This window comes from Mobula birostris, chromosome 14 (genome assembly GCF_030028105.1).
Source record: "Mobula birostris isolate sMobBir1 chromosome 14, sMobBir1.hap1, whole genome shotgun sequence".
Lineage (NCBI taxonomy): Eukaryota > Metazoa > Chordata > Chondrichthyes > Myliobatiformes > Myliobatidae > Mobula > Mobula birostris.
The window spans coordinates 48,997,998-49,022,209 of record NC_092383.1 but is presented as its reverse complement, the minus strand read 5'-3'; the positions used below and the strand labels follow the sequence as shown (position 1 = coordinate 49,022,209).

Genomic DNA, 24,212 nt, shown 5'->3' with positions numbered 1-24,212 from the left:
CACACCAGACAGTGATGCAGCCTGTCAGAATGCTCTCCACAGTACATCTGTAGACGTTTTTGAGTGTATATGTTGACGTGCCAAATCTCTTCAAACTCCTAATGAAGTATAGTCACTGTCTTGCCTTCTTTATAACTGCATCGATATGTTGGGACCAGGTTAAGTCATCAGAGATCTTGACACCCAGGAACTTGAAACTGCTTACTCTCTCCACTTCTGATCCCTCTATGAAGATTGGTATGTGTTCCTTTGTCTTACCCTTCCTGAAGTCCACAATCAGCTCTTTTGTCTGACTGACGTTGAGTGCAAGGCTGTTGCTGTGACACCATTCCACTAACTAGTTAGCATATCTCACTCCTGTACACCCTCTCGTCACTATCTGTGATTCCATCAACAATGGTTTATTCATCAGCAAATTTATAGATGGTATTTGAACTATGCGTAGCCACACAGTCACGGGTCTTGAGACAGTAGAGCAGTAGGTTAAGCACACACCCGTGAGGTGCACCAGTGTTGATTGTCAGCGAAGAGGAGATGTTATCACTAATCTGCACAGATTCACAAGGAATTCTGCAGATGCTGGAAATTCAAGCAACACACATCAAAGTTGCTGGTGGACGCAGCAGGCCAGGCAGCATCTCTAGGAAGAGGTACAGTCGACGTTTCAGGCCGAGACCCTTCATCAGGACTAACTGAAAGAAGAGCTAGTAAGAGATTTGAAAGTGGGAGGGGGAGGGGGAGATCCAAAATGACAGGAGAAGGCAGGAGGGGGAGGGATGGAGCCAAGAGCTGGACAGTTGATTGGCAAAAGGGATACAAGAGGATCATGGGACAGGAGGCCCAGGGAGAAGGAAAAGGGGGAGTGGGGGAAAAACCCAGAGGATGGGCAAGGGGTATAGTCAGAGAGACAGAGGGAGAAAAAAGAGAGTGAGAGAAAGAATGTGTGTATATAAATAACGGATGGGGTACGAGGGGGAGGTGGGGCATTAGCGGAAACTAGAGTAGTCAGTGTTCATGCCATCAGGCTGGAGGCTACCCAGACGGAATATAAGGTGTCGTTCCTCCAACCTGCTTCATCTTTACAGTAGAGGAGGCCATGGATAGACATGTCAGAATGGGAATGGGATGTGGAATTAAAATGTGTGGCCACTGGGAGATCCTGCTTTCTCTGGCGGACAGAGCGCCTGCACAGATTGTGGTCTTCTGGTTAGCAAGTCGAGAATCCAAGTGCAGAGGGAGCTACAGAGGCCCAGGTCCTTCAGCTTCTCAATCAGGATTGTGGGAACAATGGTATTAAATGCTGAGCTATAGTCGTTGAACAGCATCCTGACATACAGTGGTATGCAAAATTTTCTGTTACTGTGAATAGTTAAGTGAGTAGAAGATGAACTGATCTCCAAAAGTCATAAAGCTGAAACATTCTTTTCAACATTTTAAGCAAGATTAGTGTACTATTTTTGTTTTGTACTATTTTAGAGAGGAAAAAAGGAAAGGAGCACCATGCAAAAATTTGGGTACCCCAAAAGATTTGAGCTCTCAGATAACTTTTACCAAGGTCTCAGGCCTTAATTAGCTTGTTAGGCCTATGGCCTGTTCATAGTCATCGTTAGGAAAGGCCAGGTGATGCAACTTTCAAAGCTTTATAAATTCCCTGACTCCTCAAACTTTTTCAAATCTCTTACTAGCTCTTCTTTCAGTTAGTCCCGACGAAGGGTTTCAGCCCGAAACGTCGACTGTACCTCTTCCTAGGGATGCTGCCTGGCCTGCTGGGTTCACTAGCAACTTTTATGCGTGTTGCTTGAAATTCCAGCATCTGCAGATTTCCTCGTGTGTGCGTCATAGAACTAGAAGCCTTTTGCAAGGAAGAATGGGCGAAAATCCCCCAAACAAGAATTGAAAGACTCTTAGCTGGCTACAGAAAGCATTTACAAGCTGTGATACTTGCCAAAGAGGGTGTTACTAAGTACTGACCATGCAGGGTGCCCAAACTTTTGCTTCGGGCGCCTTTCCTTTTTTGTTAATTTGAAACTAAGATGGAAATAAAAAAGTAAGCTTGCTTAAAATATTAAGGAAATGTGTCATCTTTAACTTTATGCCTTTTGGAAATCAAGTCATCTTTTACTGGCTTAGCTATTCACAGTAACAGAAATTGTGACCAGGGATGCCCAAGCCTTTGCATACCACTGTAGGTGTTTGTGTTGTCCAGGTGATCTAAAGCTGTGTGAAGAGCCATTGAGATTGCATCTGCTGTTGACCTATTGTGGCAATAGGCAAATTGCAATGGGTTCAGGTCTTTGCTGAGGCAGGAGTTCAGTCTAGTCATGACCAACCTCTCAAAACATTTCATCACTGTTGATGTGAGGGCGATAGTCATTAAGGCAGTTTACATTATTCTTTTTAATACTGGTATAATTGTTGCCTTTTTGAAGCAAATGGGAACTTTGGCCCGTAGCAATCAGAGGTTGAAAATGTCCTTGAGTACTCCTGCCAGTTGGTTGGTACAAGTTTTCAGAGCCTTACCAGGTACTCCACCAGGACCTTCTGCCTTGCGAGGGATCACTCCCTTTAAAGACAGCCTAACATCGGCCTCTGAGACAGAGATCACAGGGTCATCAGGTGCAGCAGGGATCTTCACAGCCGTAGTTGTGTTCTCCCCTTCAAAGTGGGCATAGAAGGCGTTGAGTTCATCTGGTAGTGAAGCATCGCTGCCATTCATGCCATTGAGTTTTGCTTTGTAGGAAGTAATGTCTTGCAAACCCTGTCAGAGTTGTTGTACATCTGATGTCACCTGCAACTTCCTTCGAAGTTGTCTCTTCACCCTTGAAATAGCCCTCCACAATTCATGCTTGGTTTTCTGATACAGACCTGGGTTGCCAGACATGAATGCTACAGATCTAGCCTTCAGCAGACGACGTTCCTCCTGGTTCGTCCATGGCTTTTGGTTTGGGAATGTACAGCAAGTGTTTGTAGGCACACACTCATCTATACAGGTTTTCATGAAGTTGGTAATGATTGCAGGAGACTAATCCAGATTCAAAGATGAATCCCTAAATACAGTCCAGTCCACCAATTTAAAGCAGTCCTGTAGGTGCTCCTGTGCTTCCCTTGTCCATACCTCCTTGACCATAAGACCATAAGACAAAGGAGCAGAAGTCGGCCATTTGGCCCATCGGGTCTGCTCCGCCATCCTGGGTCCTCACTACTGGTGCTGTAGTTTTCAGTCTCTGCCTATACTTAGGGAATAGAAGTACAGTCAGACTTCCTGAAGTGAGGGCATGGAATACCATGGTAGGCATTCTTGATGGTGGTGTAACAATGGTCCAGTGTGTTGTTTCCTCTAGTATTGCAAGCGATCTGTTGATGGTAATTGTTTAGTGATTTTTTTTTTTTTCAGACTGGCCTGGTTAAAATCTCCCAAAACGATGGTGAAGCCGTTAGGGTGCACTATTTCATGCATGTTGATCCCTTTGTTCAGATCACCTAAAGCCTGATTGACATTGGCCTGAGGTAGAATGTATACTGTTACCAAAATTATCCTGGAAATCTCTCGTGGTAGGTAAAAAGGAAGGCACTTAACTGCTAGATATTCCAGGTCTGGTGAGCAGAACTGATGTATTTGTGCACCAAGAGGAGTTGATTATGAGGCATACTCCTCCACCTCTGCTTTTGAGAGACTCTATAGATCTATCCTGAATCGCTGCATCTGGTATGGAAGGGGTTAACCAGGATTCAGTGAAACAAAGGACACATGCGGTCCTAATGTCCCTCTGATTCAGCACACTCGCCCAGAGATCATGGATTTTATTCACCAGAGACTGCACGTTTACCGGCAAGATACAGGTTTCCCCCGCCATCCGAAGGTAGAGTGTTCCTATGAAATGGTTCGTAAGCCGGAATGTCGTAAAGTGAAGAAGCAATTACCATTTATTTATATGGAAAAAATTTGTGAGCGTTTGCAGACCCAAAAAATAACCTACCAAATCATACCAAATAACACATAAAACCTAAAATAACAGTAAGGTATAGTAAAAGCAGGAATGATATGATAAATACACAGCTGGTATAAAGTAGAAATACTTTTTTACAATAATTGCCCCACTGTTCTCGGTAGCAAAAACCTTGCGGAAGCGCTCTCGGCAGGAACACCTTCTCCAGTAACCTTTAAGCAATGAAGCTGCCAAATCATACCAAGTAACACATAAAAATACACAGCCTATATAAAGTAGAAATAATGTATGTACAGTGTAGTATCACTTACCGGAATTAGGAAGACAGCGCCAAGCACACTGATGATGCTGTGTTAGGCTGAGTCGTCGGAGGCTGGGGTGGTGCAGTGGCCCCCAACCTCCAGGCAGCGAATTGATACTGATCTGTGAAGCATGCAGTGGTGCAGTGGTAGCCGGGACGCACCCAGCACATCTTTAAGAAAAAAGCCGAAATAAGCAAGCTAATTAAGTAGGTGCCGCCTGGCACGTAAATGTCAGCCCAGATCAGAGGTGATACAATCGCCTTTGGTCTGGGCCGACATTTACATGCCGGCCAGCACCTAATTAATTAGCTTGGTTTATTTCAGCTTTTTTCTTAAAGATGTGCTGGGTGCGTCCCAGCTACTGCTGCATTCTCCGCGACAATGTATCGGTCCACGGCCCGGGGGTTGGAGTGGTGGGATACTGGGGTGTCATCTCATCGTCATCTGTTTCCATCAGGGCAGGTAGGTCATCATCTTCTATGTCTGCCTGCCTCGATGTCGAAGGTCGAGGTCCGTCGTCTGCTGTGGCTGATATGGAAGGCTTGAAAAACGACAGTATGCTTGACTGCTTAGCCTTGTGCATTTTTCTGTCATACGGTTCTTTGTAAGCACTCAAACCATCCTGCAAATATGCCCTAAAGCCTCGTACCCTTTCAAGATTAAAGTCGTACTTTTCTGCAGTCACTGCAGCGAAAATCTCATGCAGTTGCTTCACGCTTAGTTCCTGGACGACCTCACTTTCGGTCCGTTCGCTACTGCATTCGGTTTCACTTATTATCCTATCCTCTTCCAATTGCATCAGCTCTTCATCTATCAGTTCTTGGTCATGGGATGCCAACATCACCTTTGTCAACTTCCACAAGCCAAACTCACTTTGTCCTTACTTCGTTCACCACGATCGAAATGCTTAATTATGTCTAGCTTTACACTAAGTGTAACACCCTTATGAGCTCTTTTAGGCTTTTTGGATACCTTAGAACTCATCTTGCCAATGGCTGCTCACAAGCACGTGTTTAAACAATGCCGGCTAGAATGCAGTTCTGGGGGAGGAGCTTGGCTGCTCGGGGCACGCGCTGCCTTTTTTCGTAACAGTGAAAACACTTTCTGTTAGCGAAAACAAGTAACTAATGTAGGTCTTTCGTAACAGCGAGGTTTCATAAAGCGAACGTTCGAAAAGCGGGGGACACATGTAGTCGGTACTGGGAGTTTAAAATCTCATTTCCTTAAGTGCACTTGTATCGCTGACCTGCAGCCACGGTTCTTAAATGGAATCCGGTGAGGAGTACATCAGCAATCGGTGTTGTTTCCATCAGTTTTAAGCAGCGATAGTTCATTTAATTGCATTAAGACATCTTTGTTAACTGTGCTGACCTTGGAAGCAGTTTTGATTTTTAGCTGTATCAGGCTGAAGTGAGAATATTTAATCGTATTTATTGAGAGTTCTGCTTCCACATGAGATGCCACTTCAGGAGCCCCAGAGTTGTAAAGAGTTCTTGAAAGAGGTTGTAGAATTGGTTCAGAGTATTTAACCAGAACCAGAATCAGAAACAGGTTTATAATCTGTTTCTTGTGTGAAGTGGTTCATTTTGGTAGGTCAAATATGATGCCAGAATATAGTATTAATAGTAAGACTCTTGGGAGTGTGGAGGATCAGAGGGATCTCGGGGTCCGAGTCCATAAGACGCTCAAAGCAGCTGCGCAGGTTGACTCTGTGATTAAGAAGGCGTACGGTGTATTGGCCTTCATCAATCGTGAAACTGAATTTAGGAGCCGAGAGGTAATGTTGCAGCTATATAGGACCTTGGTCAGACCCCATTTGTGCTCAGTTCTGGTCGCCTCACTACAGGAAGGATGTGGAAACCATAGAAAGGGTGCAGAGGAGATTTACCTGGATTGGGGAGCATGCCTTATGAAAACAGATTGAGTGAACTCGCCTTTTCTCCTTGGAGCGATGGAGGGTGAGAGGTGACCTGATAGAGGTGTATACGATGATGAGAGGCATTGATTGTGTGGATAGTCAGAGGCTTTTTCCCAGGGCTGAAATGGCTGCCACAAGAGGGCACAGGTTTAAGGTGCTTGAGAGTAGGTACAGAGGAGATGTCAGGGGTAAGTTTTTTATGCAGAGAGTAGTGAGTGCGTGGAATGGGCTGCCGGCAATGGTGGTGGAGGTGGATACAATAGGGTCTTTTAAGAGATTTTTGGATAGGTACATGGAGCTTAGAAAAATAGAGGGCTATGGGTAAGCCTAGTAATTTCAAAAATAGGGACATGTTCTTTGTGGGCCGAAGGGCCTGTATTGTGCTGTAGGTTTTATATGTTTTTTTCTATATACTGACAAGTGTTCACGGTCTTCTGCTACTGTTAGCTTATCCACTTCAAGGATCCACCTGTTATGGGTTCAGAGATGCTCCTACTTTCAAAAAACACATGGGGTTAATTGGTTAATTGGTTGCATGGGAGTAATTGAATGTGTAGGCTCCTTCAGGTCCTCAAGTCCCAGCAACATTTTTGTAAAGTTTCTCTGTACTCTTTCAATCTTATTTATATCTCTCCTGTAGTTAAGTGACCAGAACTGCACAGAGTACTCCAAATTATTCCTCACCAACGTCTTATACAACTTCAGCATAACATCCCAACTCCTGTACCCAGAGCTCCTCTTTACGGCCCTCTGGTCTTATCAAAGTCTCTTACAACTTCAACATTACGTAACAATTGGAATTAAATTCCATTTGGCATCACTCCGCCAAACTTTCCATCTGATCCATATCCTACTTCTCTTGCAATCTGCAACACCAGTTTTCCCATTACCTGGGTACAGGAGGCAGCCATTCAGACCACCAGACCTATGGCAGCCCATATCTTTGATCCAAAATAGAAATCCCTTCATCCTCTGATTGTTCTCTTGTCTTGTTGCAGCTTAAAGTCGACGAATTTGAGGCCAATGTGAATGAGGTGAAGGATCCCTACCCCTCTGCCGATTTTCCAGGTAATGTCCAGGGCCACCTCTTGACTCCATCTCTGCACGGAGGCCAAGTGTGTTATAGAGCCAGTCTTGTGTTTCTTGGCTCTTGAAACACCACAGGATTTTAAAAAACACCGCAGTGAAGGATTCAGTCAGAATCCAGTTTAATATCACTGGCAGATGCCATGAGATCTGTTAACTTTGTGACAGTAGTACAGTGCAATACGTAACAAATATAGAAAATTCACTGAATTACAGTATGTATATCTATGTATATTAGTTAAGATAAGTAATGCAAAAACAGAAATTAAAAATAAAGGCAGTGAGGCAGTGTCCAAGGGTTCAAAGTCCATTTAGGAATTGGATGGCAGAGGGGAAGAAGCTGTTTCTGAATCATTGAGTCTGTGCCTTCAGGCTTCTGTACGTCCTTCCTGGTGGTAAAACTGAGAAGAGGGCATGACCTGGATGGTGGGAGTCCTTGATGGTGGAAGCCGTTTTTTTGAGGTGCCACTCTTTGAAGATGTCTTGGATTCTACAGAGGCTAGTACCCAAGATGGAGCTAACTATTTTTATAACCTTCTGCAGCTTATTTTGATCTTGTGCAGTAGCTCCCCCCCGCCCCACCCCAAAGCCAGATGGTGAGGCAGAATGTCAGAATGTTCTCCACAGTATATTTGTAGAAGTTTCTGAGTGTTTTAGTGACATACCAAATCTCAAACTCCTGATGAAATTTAGCTGCTGCTCTTGGCTTCGTATTTAACCTTTCCAGTGTGTAACAATGCGGTCCAATCTATACCTCTGCAAGGAATGCAGATATCGATTAACATGTCCAGTGATTTCATCTCCAAAGTTTTCTCATGGAGGTTCATGAGAATGATTCCGGGAATAAAAAGGTTAAGAAATGAAGGGCGTTTGATGGCCCTAGGCCCCTACTCACTAGAGTTTAGCAGAATGAGGGGGAACCCATCGAATATTGAAAGGCTTAGATAGAGTGGACATGGAGAGGATGTTTCCTATAGTGCGGGAGTCTAGAACTAGAGGGCACAGCACCAGAACAGAGAGACAACCATTTGGAACAGAGATGAGAAGAAATTTCTTTAGCTAGGGGGTAGTGAATCTGTGGGATTTATTGCCACGGATGACTGTGGAGACCAAGTCTTGGGTATATTTAAAGCAGAGTTTGATGGGTTATGGGGAGAAAGGGATTGGGAGGGATAATAAATCAGTCATGATAGAAAGATGGAGCAGATTCGATGGGCCAAGTGGTGTAATATTGCTCCTATGTTCTTATGGTCTAAACCAGGGGTAGGCAACCTTAAGCACAAATGATTTTCTAGCATGCGTTATTCATTAATTTGAGGCAAAACATAACTACATGTATTTAAATGGATAATTCCCATATTTCAAGTTTTTTATGGCATTTATATGGCCCACCGTCTGCTCATTAATATGCGATCCGGCCCACAGAGGCAAAAAGGTTGCCAACCCCTGGTTTAAACCGTGAACAACTTACTGCTATGATGTTAACTACATAGTTTTGCCTGAACTGGGTGACGCCCAGGCCAAGTGAATACATGGTCAGAGCTCGAACATGGTTGCTTATGGTGATTTTCAATCCCTAGTGCAGTAATTCTCTGATAATTCATTACAAGACCATAAGACATTAGGCCATTCAGCCCATCGAGTCTGCTCTGCCATTCCATCATGGCTGGTTTATTATCCCTCTAACCACATTCTTCTGCCTTCTTCCCATAATCTTTGATGCCCTCACGAATCAACCTGTCAACCTCCACTTTGAGTATTCCCAAAACCTGGCTTCCACAGCCGTCAGTGGCAAAGAATTCACAGACTCACCTGCCTCTGGCTAAAGAAAATCCTCCTCATCTTTGTCTGAAAGGGACATCCTTGTATTCTGTGTCCCCAAGTTCTGGGGCTCTGGCTCCCATATTTCCAACTTTCCGGGGCCCTGGCTTCAATAGCCGGTAACATTTGCTAATTCGGCCCCATCGCAGTCCTGAGCATGCCAGAGTAGTTGTAATTTTGCTCCACTCTGCTGTTGTAAAGTCCCAAGCTGTTTACTGGAAAGGACTATCTGCCTATGTTGTCAGCAATAACTGTGTGGCATGGGAGCGCTGGGGCCAGCGTTTAACTCCTTACAGCACCAATGATCACAATCTGGCTTCAGTTCCTGCAGCTGCTTGTACATGAAGAAGAAGATTAGCTTTACTTATCACATGTACGTCATAGCATTGAAACAGACAGTGAAATGCGTTGTTTGTGTCAATGGCCACCACAGTCTGAGGATGTGCTGGGGACAGCCCGTAAGTGTCCATTAGGCGATAAGTCTTTAAACAGAATTAGGCCATTCAGCCCATCAAGTCTGCTCCCCTGTTCCATCATGGCTGATTTATCAGCCCTCTCAACCTGATTGTCCTGTCTTTGCCATGTAACCTTTGAAGCCCTGACTAATCAAGAACCTGTCAACCTTCTCTTCAAATAACCACCATGATTTGGCTTCCACAACCATCTATGGCAATGAATTCCACAAATTCACTACCCTCTGGTTAAAGAAATTCCTTGTTATCTCTGTTCTAAATGGACATCCCTCTATTCTGAGTCTGTACCCTCTGATCCTAGACTCACCCGCCACAGGAAACATCTTCACCATATCCATCTAACCATATAACAATTACAGCATGGAAACAGGCTATCTCGGCTCTGAACTCTTACTCTCACCTAGTCCCACCGACCTGCACTCGGCCCATAACCCTCCATTCCTTTCCTGTCCACATATCTATCCAATTTAACTTTAAATGACAACAGCGAACCTGTCTCAACCACTTCTGCTGGAAGCTCGTTCCACACAGCTACCACTCTCTGAGTAAAGAAGTTCCCCCTCATGTTACCCCTAAACTTTTGCCCTTTAACTCTCAACTCATGTCCTCTTGTTTGAATCTCCCCCACTCTCAATGGAAAAAGCCTATCCACGTCAACTCTATCTATCCCCCTCATAATTTTAAATACCTCTATCAAGTCCCCCCTCAACCTTCTACGCTCCAAAGAATAAAGACCTAATTTGTTCAACCTTTCTCTGTAACTTAGGAGATGAAACCTAGGCAACATTTTAGTAAATCTCCTCTGTACTCTCTCAATTTTATTGACATCTTTCCTATAATTTGGTGACCAGAACTGTACACAATACCCCAAATTTGGCCTCACCAATGGCTTATACAATTTCAACATTACATCCCAACTCCTATACTCAATGCTCTGATTTATAAAGGCCAGCATACCAGAAGCTTTCTTCACCACTCTATCCACGTGAGATTCCACCTTCAGGGAACTATGCACCATTATTCCTAGGTCCCTCTGTTCTACAGCATTCTTCAATGCCCTGTATGTATGTCCTATTTTGATTAGCATGTATTACCATGTATGTCCTATTTTGATTAGTCCTACCAAAACGTAGCACCTCACATATTTCAGCATTAAACTCTATCTGCCTTCTTTCAGCCCACTCTTCTAACTGGTCTAAATCTCTCTGCAAGTTTTGAAAACCTACTTCATTATCCACAATGCCACCTATCTTAGTATCATCTGCATACTTACTCATCCAATTTACCACCCCATCATCCAGATCATTAATATATATGACAAACAACATTGGACCCAGTACAGATCCCTGAGGCACACCACTAGTCACCGGCCTCCAGTCTGACAAACAGTTAACCACCACTACTCTCTGGCGTCTCCCATCCAGCCACTGCTAAATCCATTTTATTACTTCGATATTAATGCCTAACGATTGAACCTTCCTAACTAACCTTCTGTGTGGAACCTTGTCAAAGGCCTTACTGAAGTCCATATAGACAACATCCACCGATTTACCCTTGTCAACTTTCCTAGTAACCTCATCAAAAAATTTAATAAGATTTGTCAAACATGACCTTCCACGCACAAATCCATGTTGACTGTTCCTAATCAGACCCTGTCTATCCAGATAATTATATATACCATCTCTAAGAATACTTTTCATCAACTTACCCACCACTGATGTCAAACTCACAGGCTGATAATTGCTAGGTTTACTCTTAGATCCCTTTTTAAACAATGGAACAACATGAGCAATACACCAATCCTCTGGCACCATCCCTGTTTCTAATGACATTTGAAATATTTCCGTCAGAATCCCTGCTATTTTCACCCTAACTTCTCTCAAGGTCCTAGGGAATATCTAGTCCGGACCCGGAGACTTATCCACTTTTATATTCCTTAAAAGCCCCAGTACTTCCTCTTCTTTAATCGTCATACTTTCCATAACTACCCTTCTTGTTTCCTTTACCTTACACAATTCAATATCCTTCTCCTTAGTGAATACTGAAGGAAAGAAATTGTTCAAAATCTCCCCCATCTCTTTTGGCTCCGCACATATCCATCCACTCTGATTCTCTAAGGGACCAATTTTATCCCTCACTATCCTTTTGCTATTAATATAACTGTAGAAACCCTTTGGATTTATTTTCACCTTACTTGCCAAAGCAGCCTCGTATCTTCTTTTAGCTTTTCTAATTTCTTTCTTAAGACTCTTTTTACATTCTTTATATTCCTCGAGCACCTCATTTACTCCAAGCTGCCTATATTTATTGAAGATCCCTCTCTTTTTCGGAACCAAGTTTGCAATATCCCTTGAAAACCATGGCTGTCTCAAACTTTTAACCTTTCCTTTCAACCTAACAGGAACATTAAGATCCTATACCCTCAACATTTCACTTTTAAATGACCTCCATTTCTCTATTACATCCTTTCCATAAAACAAATTGTCCCAATCCACTCCTTCTAAATCCTTTTGCATCTCCTCAAATCTCCAATCAAAAATCTCAACCCTGGGTCATGTCCTATCCTTCTCCATAATTATATTGAAACTAATGGTATTGTGATCACTGGACCCGAAGTGCTCTCCAACACATACTTCCATCACCTGCCCTATCTCATTTCCTAACAGGAGATCCAACACTGCCCCTTCTCTAGTTGGTACCTCTATGTACTGCTGCAAAAAACTATCTTGCACACATTTGACAAACTCCAAGCCATCCAGCCCTCTTACAAAATGGGCTTCCCAGTCGATGTATGGAAAATTAAAATCTTCCACGATCACAATATCTGCTATCTCCTTACAAATTTTCTACTCCAAATACTACAAATATCTGCTATCTCCTTACAAATTTCCTCCTCCAATTCTTGCTCCCCATTAGGTGGTCTATAATACACCCCTATAAGCGTCACTAGACCATTCCCATTTCTCAATTCCACCCAAATAGCCTCCCTAGATGAGTCCACTAATCCAGCGGTCCCCAACCACCTTGCCGCAAAGCATACGCTACCGGACCGTGAGGAAATGATATGATTTGGCGATATGAGTCAGCTGCACCTTTCCTCATTCCCTGTCACGCACTGTTGAGCTTGAACGCACGCGAGGTCATTACCCACGCATCATCCATGTCAGCGTGGGAAGGAGATCAACTCCTCGAGCTTGCAAATGACGGCGGGCTGAAAAGTATGTTTGACATAACATCTCTGCCAGCATTCCGGATCAAAGTCAAGTCTAAATATCCTGAGATAGCCACGAAAGCACTGAAAACGTTGCTTCCAACGTATTTCTGCGAAGCGAAGTTTTCTGCAATGAATGCAACGAAAACTAAATTGCGGAATAGACTGGACATAAGAAACACCCTTCAAGTATCGCTGTCTCCCATCATCCCTTGATGGGACCGTCTCGTTGCAGGGAAACAAGCCCAGGGCTCCCACTGATTCACCGATATTGGTGTGTTGCAATGATTCTATATGTTAGTACGGGGAAAATATGTGCTGTGTGTTTAATATTCAAACGTTACTTAAAATGTTATAATGCTATTGACTTACTTATATAACCATGTAACAATTACAGCACGGGAACAGGCCATCTCTGCCCTTCTAATCCGTGCCGAACGCTACTCTCACCTAGTCCCACCGACCTGCACTCAGCCCATAACCCTCCATTCCTTTCCTGTGTATATACCTATCCAATTTTTCTTTAAATGATAATATCGAACCTACCTCTACCACTTCTACTGGAAGTTTGTTCAACACTTACTTCAAGCTCCCCGATAACTGACTTATCACTATATTCATGCGAGGAAAATATGCGTTGTGTGTTTAATATTAAATTCGTTAGATAAACCCTTTTAGAAACGAAACTGAGTGTATTAGCCACTTATCAGCTGTATTCTGGTCGTGATTAGCACCCCCCCCCCCGCCCTGAACAGAATAGCAAAATGACTTGCAGAGGGAGAAAAATAATCGGGAGGCGCACGCATGCGCAGTGGTGCCCGCGCAAGGCCTCATGGTCATTGCAGTCTTTCTCTGGGTAAGCACAACGTATTTGACTGGTACTCTTGTCCATTAGCAACCCTACCCGCCCCCCGCCCCCCACCCGGGGTCGACCGGTCCGCAAGAATATTGTCAATATTAAACCGGTCCGCAGTGCAAAAAAGGTTGGGGACCACTACACTAATCTATCCTGCCAGAGCACCGCTGTTATATTTTCTCTGACAAGCAATGCAACACCTCCCCCTCTTGCCCCTCCTATTCTATCACACCTGAAGCAACGAAATCCAGGAATATGTAGTTGCTAATCATACCCCTCCTGCTACCATGTTTCACTAATAGCTACAACATCATATTTCCAGGTATCAATCCATGCTCTAAGCTCATCCACCTTTCTTACAATGCTCCTAGCATTAAAATAGATGCATTTAAGAAACTCTCCACCTCTTACTCTCTGTTTATCCTTAATGGAGCAAACAATCTTATTATCTTTTTCTTCCTTCTCCCCTACTTCTTCGGTCTGAGTGCTCCCGATCTCTGTCCCTTGCCGATCCTCCCTCACACACTGTCTACTAGCTTTCTCTATTTATGAACTAACCTCTCCCCTAGTCTCTTCAATTTGATTCCCATCCCCCAACCATTCTAGTTTAAAGTCACCCCAGTAGCCTTCGCAAATTTTCCCACCGGGATATTGGTCCCCCTAGGATTCAAGTGCAACCCGTCCTTTTTGTACAGGTCACGCCTGCCCCAAAAGACGTCCCAATGATTCAGAAATCTGAATCCCTGCCCCCTGCTCCAATCCCTCAGCCATGCATTTACCCTCCACCTCATTGCTTTCCTACTCTCACTGTCGCGTGGCACAGGGAGTAATCCTCAAATAACAGGAAAAAAAGAAAGCCAAACCTACATTGCCTTGCCCGTTTCCGCCTAAGCCCGTTGAGCCAAAGCCCTTAGGCCTTCACTCTGCTCCCGGCTCACTCCGCAGCCCACATAAGGATGTGTTGCTTTTAAATCTTCCTGCTTCACTGCCCGACATCACACACCTGCGCAGTCCGGCCTCTCTGAATTCCGATGAAAAAAAACAAAATATTCAAAATGGCTTCCGCTGTACTCCCGCTCCGATTCTCAGACTTACTTTTCTGAATTAAACCCGAATCAGGATTTTGGACCTTTTGAATCTTATGCTTCACTGCCCGACGTCACACGCCTGCGCAGTCCCGCCTCTCTGAATTCCGATGAACAAAAACAAAAAATTCAAAATGGCTTCCGCTGTACTCCTGCTCCGATTCTCAGACTTCCTTCTCCAAATTAAACCGGAATCAGGATTTCTGACCTTTTAAATCTTCCCGCTTCACTACCTGATGTCACACGCCTGCGCAGTCCCACCTCTGAACTCCGATGAAAAAAATTGAAAAATTCAAAATGGCTTCTGCTGCGCTTCCGCTCTGATTCTCAGACTTCCTTCTCCGAGTCTATGCCAACATTGCATTACCCACAACTCACTAATCCTAACCCATATACCTTTGGAATGTGGGAGGAAACTCGCACGTCACGTGGAGAACGTGGTGCAAACTTCTACCAACCATGGTAGAAATTGAACCCCAATCGATGATCATAGGCATCATACAGTGTTGCGCTAACCACTACGCTACCATGGCTGTGTGATTTCCTCCGGGTGCTCTGGTTTCCTCCCACACTCCAAAGGCATATGGTTTGGGGTTAGTGAGTTGCGGGCATGTCTATGTGATTTCCTCCGGGTGCTCTGATTTCTTCCCACACTCCAAAGACGTACGGTTTGAAGTTAGTGAGTTGCGAACATGGCTATGTTGGTACCAGAAGTGTGATAACGCTTGCGGGCTGCATCCAGAACATCCTCAGAGTGTGCTGATAGTTGACGCAAGCGACACATTTCACAGAATATCTGGATGTACACGCGAGAAATGGAGCTAATCATTAAAAAATGTGTGGGAACTGGATGAAGGAGGCAGGATGATGGTGGTCTGGAGTGGTGGTAGGAGCTTGATGAATTTACTGCTCTCGCTCTCCTCGCTGTTCTTTGTTCCACAGGTGATGACGAGGAGGAGGAACCAGAGTTCCCACTAAGTCCGCGACCTCGACCTCTCACCGAGCTCCAGCTGAAAGAGAAGGCTGTGCCCATGCCCAACGCCAGCTCCTTCTTCATCTTCGGTCCTGAAAACAAGTAGGTATCCAGAACACAAGAGATTCTGCAGATGAACACACACAAAACACCGGAGGAACTCAGCAGGCCACTCAGCACCTGTGGAGTGGAATTAACAGCCAACGTTTCAGGCTGAGACCCTTAATCAGGACTGGAAAGGAAGGGGAAAGAAGTCAGAATAAGAAGGTTGGAGGAGGGGAAAGAGTACAAGCTGACAGGTGATAGGTGAGACCAAGTGAGGGGGAAGGTGGGTGAGTGGGGGAGGGGTTGATGAGGTAAGAAGCTGGGAGGTGATAGGTGGAAAAGGTAAGAGCTGAAGAAGAAGGAAGCTGATAGGAGAGGAGAGTGAACAAGGGGAGAATGGGAAGGAGGAGGGGCACCAGAAGAAGATGATGGGCAGGTGTGGGATGAGAGGGTAAGCAGAATGGAGAATGGAAGAAGACAGAAGAGGAAGGGGGAGAAGTTACTGGAAGCTGGAGAAGCTCGTGTTCTTGCTATCACGTTGGATGCTACCCAAGTTACCTTTCATCTTCCTTTGCTCCAAAGAAAAAAGCCCTTCCTTACTCAGCCTATTGCCGTAAGGCATGCTCTCTAATCCAGGCAAATCTCCTCTGCACCCTTTCTAGAGCTTCCCCATCCTTACTATAACTGAACACAATATTCCAAATGTGGTCTAACCAGACTTCAAAGGTACATTTAATGTCAGAGAAATGTATACATTATACATCCTGAAATTCTTTTACTTTGCAAACATCCACGAAAACAGGGGAGTGCTCCACAGAATGAATGACAGTTAAATGTTAGAACCCTAAAGCACCCCCAACCCCCCCAAGAGTAAGCAGCAGCAAAGCAACGACCCCCCCCCCACCAGCAAAAAAGCATCAGTGCCGCCCCACCGAGTTTTATAGAACTCCAACATTACCACAGGGCTCTTGAACACAATCCCCTGACTATAGAAGGCCAACATACCATATGCCACCTTTTTGGGCCCCATATCTCAGAAGGAATGTTTTCATTGGAGGCAGTCTGCTGGAGGTGCACAAGGATGATTCCCGGAGTGAATGAGTTAGCACATGAGTGTTTAGCAGCTTTGTCCTGTACTCACTGGAATTTAGAAGAACGCGGGGGGATCTCATTGAAACCTACCGAATTTTGAAAGGGCTAGGTGGGGTGGATGTGGAGAGAATGTTTCATATGGTGGAGGTATCCAGAACTAGAGGGCACAGCCTCAAAACTGAGGGGCAATCCTTTAGAACAGAGGTAAGGAGTAATTTTTTTTAGCCAGAGTAGTGAATCTATGGAATGCTCTATCACAGACTGTAGTGGAGGCCAAGTCCATGGGTATATTTTAAGTGAAAATTGATAGTTTCCTGATCAGTCAGGGCATCAAAGGATATGGCAAGAAGGCAGGTGTATGGGGTTAAGTTGGATCCGAAATCAGCCATGTGGAATGGCGGAGCAGACTCAATGGCCTAATTCTGCCCCTTTGTCTTATGGTCTTCCTGATCAACTTGTGCAGCAACTTTGAGGGATCTATGGATGTCAGTCCAAGATCTCTCTGTTCCTCCACATTGCCATTAACCCTGTACTCTGCCTTCAAGTTTGACCTTCCAAAGTGAATCAATTCACACTTCTGTATCTCTTGTGCCTAGACTTCCAAAGTAAGAAAAACTATAGCCATCTTTTGATCTTCTCCTCTTCAGACTCTCTCCTTGTTTACTAACCGACCCTGTTTTGTTCCCCTCTCTCCCAGATTACGCAAATTATGTCACCGAGCGATCAATGCCACCACATTCACCAACTTCATCCTCCTCTTCATTCTACTCAGCAGCATTTCACTGGCTGCTGAAGATCCCATCCGAGCGGACTCCTTTCGCAACCAGGTGAGAGCTTTCCCTCTGGCTTCTCAGAATCAGGCTTATCATCACTGGCCTATATCGTGAAATATGTTGTTTTGTAGTAGCAGTACGTTGTAATACATAATAAAAATCTGTAAATTGCAAAATATATTGCCAGATCTATCATATAGAGAGGCTTTGAGGAAAGAGAAGCAGAATAAACGGTGTAAAGGTAGTAAGGTAGAAGGGCTAAAGTGCATGTAATTCAATGCAAGAAGCATCAGGAACAAAGGTGATGAACTGAGAGCTTGGATACATACATGGAATTATGATGTAGTGGCCATTACAGAGGCTTGGCTGGCACCGGGGCAGGAATGGATTCTCAATATTCCTGGATTTCAGTGCTTTAAAAGGGATAGAGAGGGGTGAAAAAGGGGAGAAGGGGTGGCATTACTGGTCAGGGATACTATTACGGCTACAGAAAGGGTGAGTAATGCAGCAGAATCCTCTTTTGAGTCAGTATGGGTGGAAGTCAGGAACAGGAAGGGAGCAGTTACTCTATTGGGAGTATTCTATAGGCCCCCTGGTAGCAGCAGAGATACCGAGGAGCAGATTGGGAGGCAGATTTTGGAAAGGTGCAAAAATAACAGGGTTGTTATCATGGGTGACTTTAACTTCTCTAATATTGATTGGCACCTGATTAGTTCCAAGGGTTTAGACGGGGCAGAGTTTGTTAAGTGTGTCCAGGATGGATTCCTGTCACAGTATGTTGATAGGCCGTCTAGGGGGAATGCCATACTAGATCTAGTACTAGGTAATGAACTGGGTCAGGTCAAAGATCTCTCAGTGGGTGAGCATCTAGGGGACAGTGATCACTGCTCCCTGGCCTTTAGCATTGTCATGGAAAAGGATAGAATCAGAAAGGACAGAAAAATCTTTAATTGGGGAAGGGCAAATTATGGGGCTATAAGGCTAGAACTTGCGGGTGTGAATTGGGATGATGTTTTTGCAGGGAAATGTACTATGGACATGTGGTCGATGTTTAGGGATCTCTTGCAGAATGTTAGGGATAAATTTGTCCTGATGAGGAAGATAAAGAATGGTAGGGTGAAGGAACCATGGGTGACAAGTGAGATGGAGAATCTAGTCAGGTGGAAGAAGGCGCATACATGAGGTTTAGGAAGCAAGGATCAGATGGGTCTATTGAGGAATATAGGGAAGCAAGATAGGAGCTTAAGAAGGGGCTGAGAAGAGCAAGAAGGGGGCATGAGAAGGCCTTGGCAAGTAGGGTAAAGGAAAACCCCAAGGCATTCTTCAATTATGTGAAGAACAAAAGGATGACAGGAGTAAAGGTAGGACCGATTAGAGATAAAGGTGGGAAGTTGTGCCTGGAGGCTGTGGAAGTGAGCGAGGTCCTCAATGAATACTTTTCTTCGGTGTTCACCAATGAGAGGGAACTTGATGATGGTGTGGACAATATGAGTGAGGTTGATGTTCTGGAGCATGTTGATATTAAGGGAGAGGAGGTGTTGGAGTTGTTAAAATACATTAGGACGGATAAGTCCCCGGGGCCTGACAGAATATTCCCCAGGCTGCTCCACGAGGTGAGGGAAGAGATTGCTGAGCCTCTGGCTAGGATCTTTATGTCCTCGTTGTCCCCAGGAATGGTACCAGAGGATTGGAGGGAGGCAAATGTTGTCCCCTTGTTCAAAAAAGGTAGTAGGGATAGTTCGGGTAGTTATAGACCAGTGAGCCTTGCGTCTGTGGTGGGAAAGCTGTTGGAAAAGATTCTTAGAGATAGGATCTATGGGCACTTAGAGAATCATGGTCTGATCAGGGACAGTCAGCATGGCTTTGTGAAGGGCAGATCGTGTCTTAACAAGCCTGATAGAGTTCTTTGAGGAGGTGACCAGGCATATAGATGAGGGTAGTGCAGTGGATGTGATCTACATGGATTTTAGTAAGGCATTTGACAAGGTTCCACATGGGAAGCTTATTCAGAAAGTCAGAAGGCATGGGATCCAGGAAACTTTGACCAAGCGGATTCAGAATTGGCTTGCCTGTAGAAGGCAGAGGGTTGTGGTGGAGGGAGTACATTCGGATTGGAGGGTTGTGACCGGTGGTGTCCCACAAGGATCGGTCCTAGGACCTTTACTTTTCATGATTTTTATTAATGACCTGGATGTGGGCGTAGAAGGGTGGGTTGGCAAGTTTGCAGACGTCACAAAGGTTGGTGGTGTTGTAGATAGTGTAGAGGATTGTTGAAGATTGCAGAGAGGCATTGATAGGTTGCAGAAGTGGGCTGAGAAGTGGCAGATGGAGTTCAACCCAGAGAAGTGTGAGGTGGTACATTTTGGAAGGACAAACTCCAAGGCAGAGTAGAAAGTAAATGGCAGGATACTTGGTAGTCTGGAGCAGCAGAGGGACCTGGGGGTAAATGTCAACAGATCCCTGAAAGTTGCCTCACAGGTAGATAGGGTAGTTAAGAAAGCTTATGGGGTGTTAGCTTTCATAAGTCGAGGGATAGAGTTTAAGAGTCGTGAGGTAATGATGCAGCTCTATAAAACTATGGTTAGGCCACACTTGGAGTACTGTGTCCATTTCTGGTCGCCTCACTATAGGAAGGATGTGGAAGCATTGGAAAGGGTACAGAGGAGATTTACCAGGATGCTGCCTAGTTTAGAGAGTGTGCATTATGATCAGAGATTAAGGGAGCTAGGGCTTTACTCTTTGAAGAGAAGGAGGATGAGAGGAGACATGGTAGAGGTATACAAGATATTCAGAGGAATAGACAGAGTGGACAGCCAGTGCCTCTTCCCCAGGGCACCGCTGCTCAATACAAGAGGACATGGCTTTAAGGTAAGGGGTGGGAAGTTCAAGGAGGATATTAGAGGATGGTTTTTCACTCAGAGAGTGGTTGGTGCCTGGAATGCACTGCCTCAGTCAGTGGTGGAGGCAGATACACTAGTGAAATTTAAGAGATACTAGATAGGTATATGGTGGAATTTAAGGTGGGGTGTTATATGGGGTTTGAGGGTCGGCACAACATTGTGGGCCAAAGTGTCTGTACTGTGCTGTACTATTCAATGTTCTATGTACACACTGTATGTTTAATAATCTAATTATATAGAATTGCATTACATCTGCAAATGTACATATTACATTAAACAGTAGTACAAAATGAGAACAAAAAGGAACAAAAGATGTTGAGGTAGTGTTCATTGTTTATTCAGAAGTCTGATGGTGGAGGGAAGAAGCTGTTCCTAAAATCTTGAGTGTATGTCTTCAGTCACTTGTACCACCGCCTTGATCACAGCAATGTGAAGAGGGCATGTCCTGGGTGGTGAGCATCCTCAGTGACCGATGCTGCCTTTTTGAGGCATCACTTTCTGAAGATGTATGCGATGCTGGGGAGGCTAGTGCCCATAACGGAACTGGCTGTTTACAATTCTCTGTGCAGTGGCCCCTCTGTACCAGACGGTGATGCTACCACTTAACCAAATGCCACCTACATTGTACTTTGACATTTCTTGACCAAACTGCTGTAATAAATGTTAAACAACTGCTGATACTATTTTTCCTACAGGTCCTGGCCTACTTTGACATTGCTTTTACTGCCATATTCACCATGGAAATTGTGCTGAAGGTAACGCACTTACTTTCATCTGTCTGTATGTCAATTGAACTCAGTATCTGAGTCTCTCTGTTTATTTGCCTATCATTCCTAATCAATCAATCTCTTAATTGTTTACACTATACAGCCTAGCTCTCGTTATTGTCTCTTTATCTAAATATCAGGAGAATGAGGAGGGATCTCATTGAAAAAACCTACCAAATATTGAAAGGCCCAGGAAGAATGGATTTAAATTCAAAGATTCGAAGTACATTTATTATAAAACTATATATAAATTATACAGCCTTGAGATTTCTCTGCTTACAGGCAGTCACAAAGCAAGAAACCAGAAAACAGTCGACGTTTCGGGCCGAGACCCTTCGTCAGGACTAACTGAAAGAAGAGCTAGTAAGAGATCCGAAACGTCGACTGTACTTCTTCCTAGAGATGCTGCCTGGCCTGCTGCCTTCACCAGCAACTTTGATGTGTGTTGTTTGAATTTCCAGCATCTGCAGAATTCCTCGTGCTTGATAGATTCTTGATTAGTAAGGGTGGTAAAAGGATACGGGGAGAATGTCGGCGAATGGGGCTGATACGGATAATAAATCAGTCTTGATCAAATGCCAGAGGACACTTGATGGGCTAAATGGCCTAATTCTACTCCCAAGTCCTATATATTTATCCTTTCTTCCCAAATGTTTTGTGGGATTCAGGCATCTAAAAAAAATCTATAATTTATTCCCACGGTAGATGCATAGCGGTTTGCTCAATACTGTTACTGCACCAGTGAATCTGAACTTGGCATTCAGAATCTTTATGTTTATAAGATTTATGTCAGTGGGTCACGAGTACCTACTCATCGGCAAATAGGATATTTAGAGACACAGCACGATTACTGGCCCTTTCCTCCCAATGAATCTGCACTGCCAAATTACACCCATGTGAGCAATTAACTTACTAATCTGTACGTCTTCAGAGTGTGGGGCGAAACTGCAGTATCTGGAGGAAACCCGTACGTCTTTAGAGTGTGGGAGGGAACTGGAGTATCTGGAGGAAACCCGTACGTCTTTAGAGTGTGCTGGGAAACTGGAGTATCTGGAGGAAATGCGTATGTCTTTAGAGTGTGGTGGGAAACTGGAGTATCTGGAGGAAATGCGTATGTCTTTAGAGTGTGGTGGGAAACTGGAGAACCCAGAGGAAACCTGTACATCTTTAGAGTGTGGGGGGAAACTGGAGTGTCTGGAGGAAACCTGTATGTCTTTAGAGTCTGGGGGAATCTCGAGTATCTGGAGGATATCCGTTTGTCCTTAGAGTGTGGGGGGAAAGTGCAGAACCCGGAGGAAACCCGTACGTCTTTAGAGTGTGGGGGGAAACTGGAGTATCTGGAGGAAACCCGTACATCTTTAGAGTGTGGGAGAGAACTGGAGTATCTGGAGGAAACCCATACATCTTTAGAGTGTGGGGGGGAAACTGGAGAACCTGGTGGAAACAGATGCAGCTGATGGTGAGAATGCACAGACGTCTTACAGACAACATCATCATTTGAACGCATGCCTCTGGTGCTGTAATAATGCGCTAACCATTATGCTACTGTGCTCCCCCCCACCCCAAATGATGAGCTTCCCTCTGGAGACTGAGATCAGTTGGAGCTCCTTCTCACTGCTCCTTGGTGTGGGAAGTGTTCCTCCGTATTTCCAGATTGAAGTCCATCAAGGCCTGTGTTTCTTTGCTTTAGCTGACTTGCTTGACCCTTTAAAAACCTCTCGAATGACCGGAGCTACCAGCAGCTTCAGGCTTTGTTCACCCCAGAGGGTAGTTGCTATTCACCATGATGTGTTAGCAGTTATACAATACAGTTTCTGCTGTCTAAACTCTGCCATCCCGTTAATGAGGTGGAAGTGATTTGTGACGGAATGAGTTAAATGTGTAAATCAGACGATGTTATGCATACAGGTTGAGCATCCCTTATCTGAAATGCTTGGGGCTGGAAGTGTTTCGGACTTTGGAATATTTGCAACTATATAATGTGATACCTTGTGGATGGAGCCACATCTAAATGTGGAATTTATTTACGTCACGTATACAGCTGGTGTGAAGCTCGCAGAGTGAGCAGTCTGCAGTTCGAGCACAGTCTGAAATGAAGGGGCTTGGTCCTCCACAGACTGTCAGAGTTGAATGGCTATCCACAACCACATCTATTACTGGCTTCCAGCACTGAGAATGGCTTCATATCTGCCATCGATTTCAAACAGCTGCCAGTTCCACAGCAACTATGATGGGGGGGGGTAGTTTTATGTAATATTTTTAATAATTTTGTGCATGGAACAATTAACTTCAATTTTCAGTTTGTCGTGTTGTCTTTTCTTGTTTTCATGATCAGCATTCCATTCGTGTTACTCTGAAGCTGACGAATCCTTTCTTTCAATACACAATCACAATCTTCATTTTCACTTTATGCAGTGATTTTCTGTTTTTTATTATGTGAGGTCACTTCTCAGATCTGCCTGTGGTGCACAGAGACCCTGTGCATTGCCTGGGAACCTTCCCAGCCCCTTCCAGAATTTTCCATTTGTAACATCCTGTCAGTGCTGAAAAAAAAATTCAGATTTCAGAGGTTTTTGGATTTTGGAATTTCAGATCAGGTGTACTTAACCTGTATTATCCAATTTATTATGTTATTTTATCTATCTATCCTTCCTTCCTTCCCTTTGAACTGCACTGCCCAGCAAACCCCTAATTTAACCCTGACCTAACTGCAGGGCATTTTACAATTCTTAGTTGACCTCTGTTTGGACTGCAGGAGCAATCCAGGACAGGGGTCCCCAACCTTTTGTGCACTGCGGACCGGTTTAATATTGACAATATTCTTGCGGACCGGCCGACCCGGGGGGGTGGGGTGGTAGGGTTGCCAACGGACAAGAGTAGCAGTCAAATACGTTGTGTTTACCCAGAGAAAGACTACAATGACCATGAAGCCTTGCGCGGGCACCCTCCCGATTATTTTTTCT

The 24,212-nt window shown here is 44.5% G+C and overlaps 1 protein-coding gene across 2 annotated transcripts in view; it reads left to right on the top strand.

The window, feature by feature from the left end:
* Nucleotides 1-24,212, top strand: part of LOC140209887 (voltage-dependent L-type calcium channel subunit alpha-1S-like) — a 419,288-nt gene that overhangs the window by 204,596 nt on the left and 190,480 nt on the right. For both annotated transcript variants that reach the window (XM_072278518.1, XM_072278519.1), the window contains exons 16-19: nucleotides 7,166-7,235; nucleotides 15,642-15,774; nucleotides 17,507-17,636; nucleotides 21,178-21,237. In XM_072278518.1, the coding sequence (XP_072134619.1) occupies nucleotides 7,166-7,235; nucleotides 15,642-15,774; nucleotides 17,507-17,636; nucleotides 21,178-21,237 (393 nt within the window). The remainder of the gene's footprint in view (nucleotides 1-7,165; nucleotides 7,236-15,641; nucleotides 15,775-17,506; nucleotides 17,637-21,177; nucleotides 21,238-24,212) is intronic.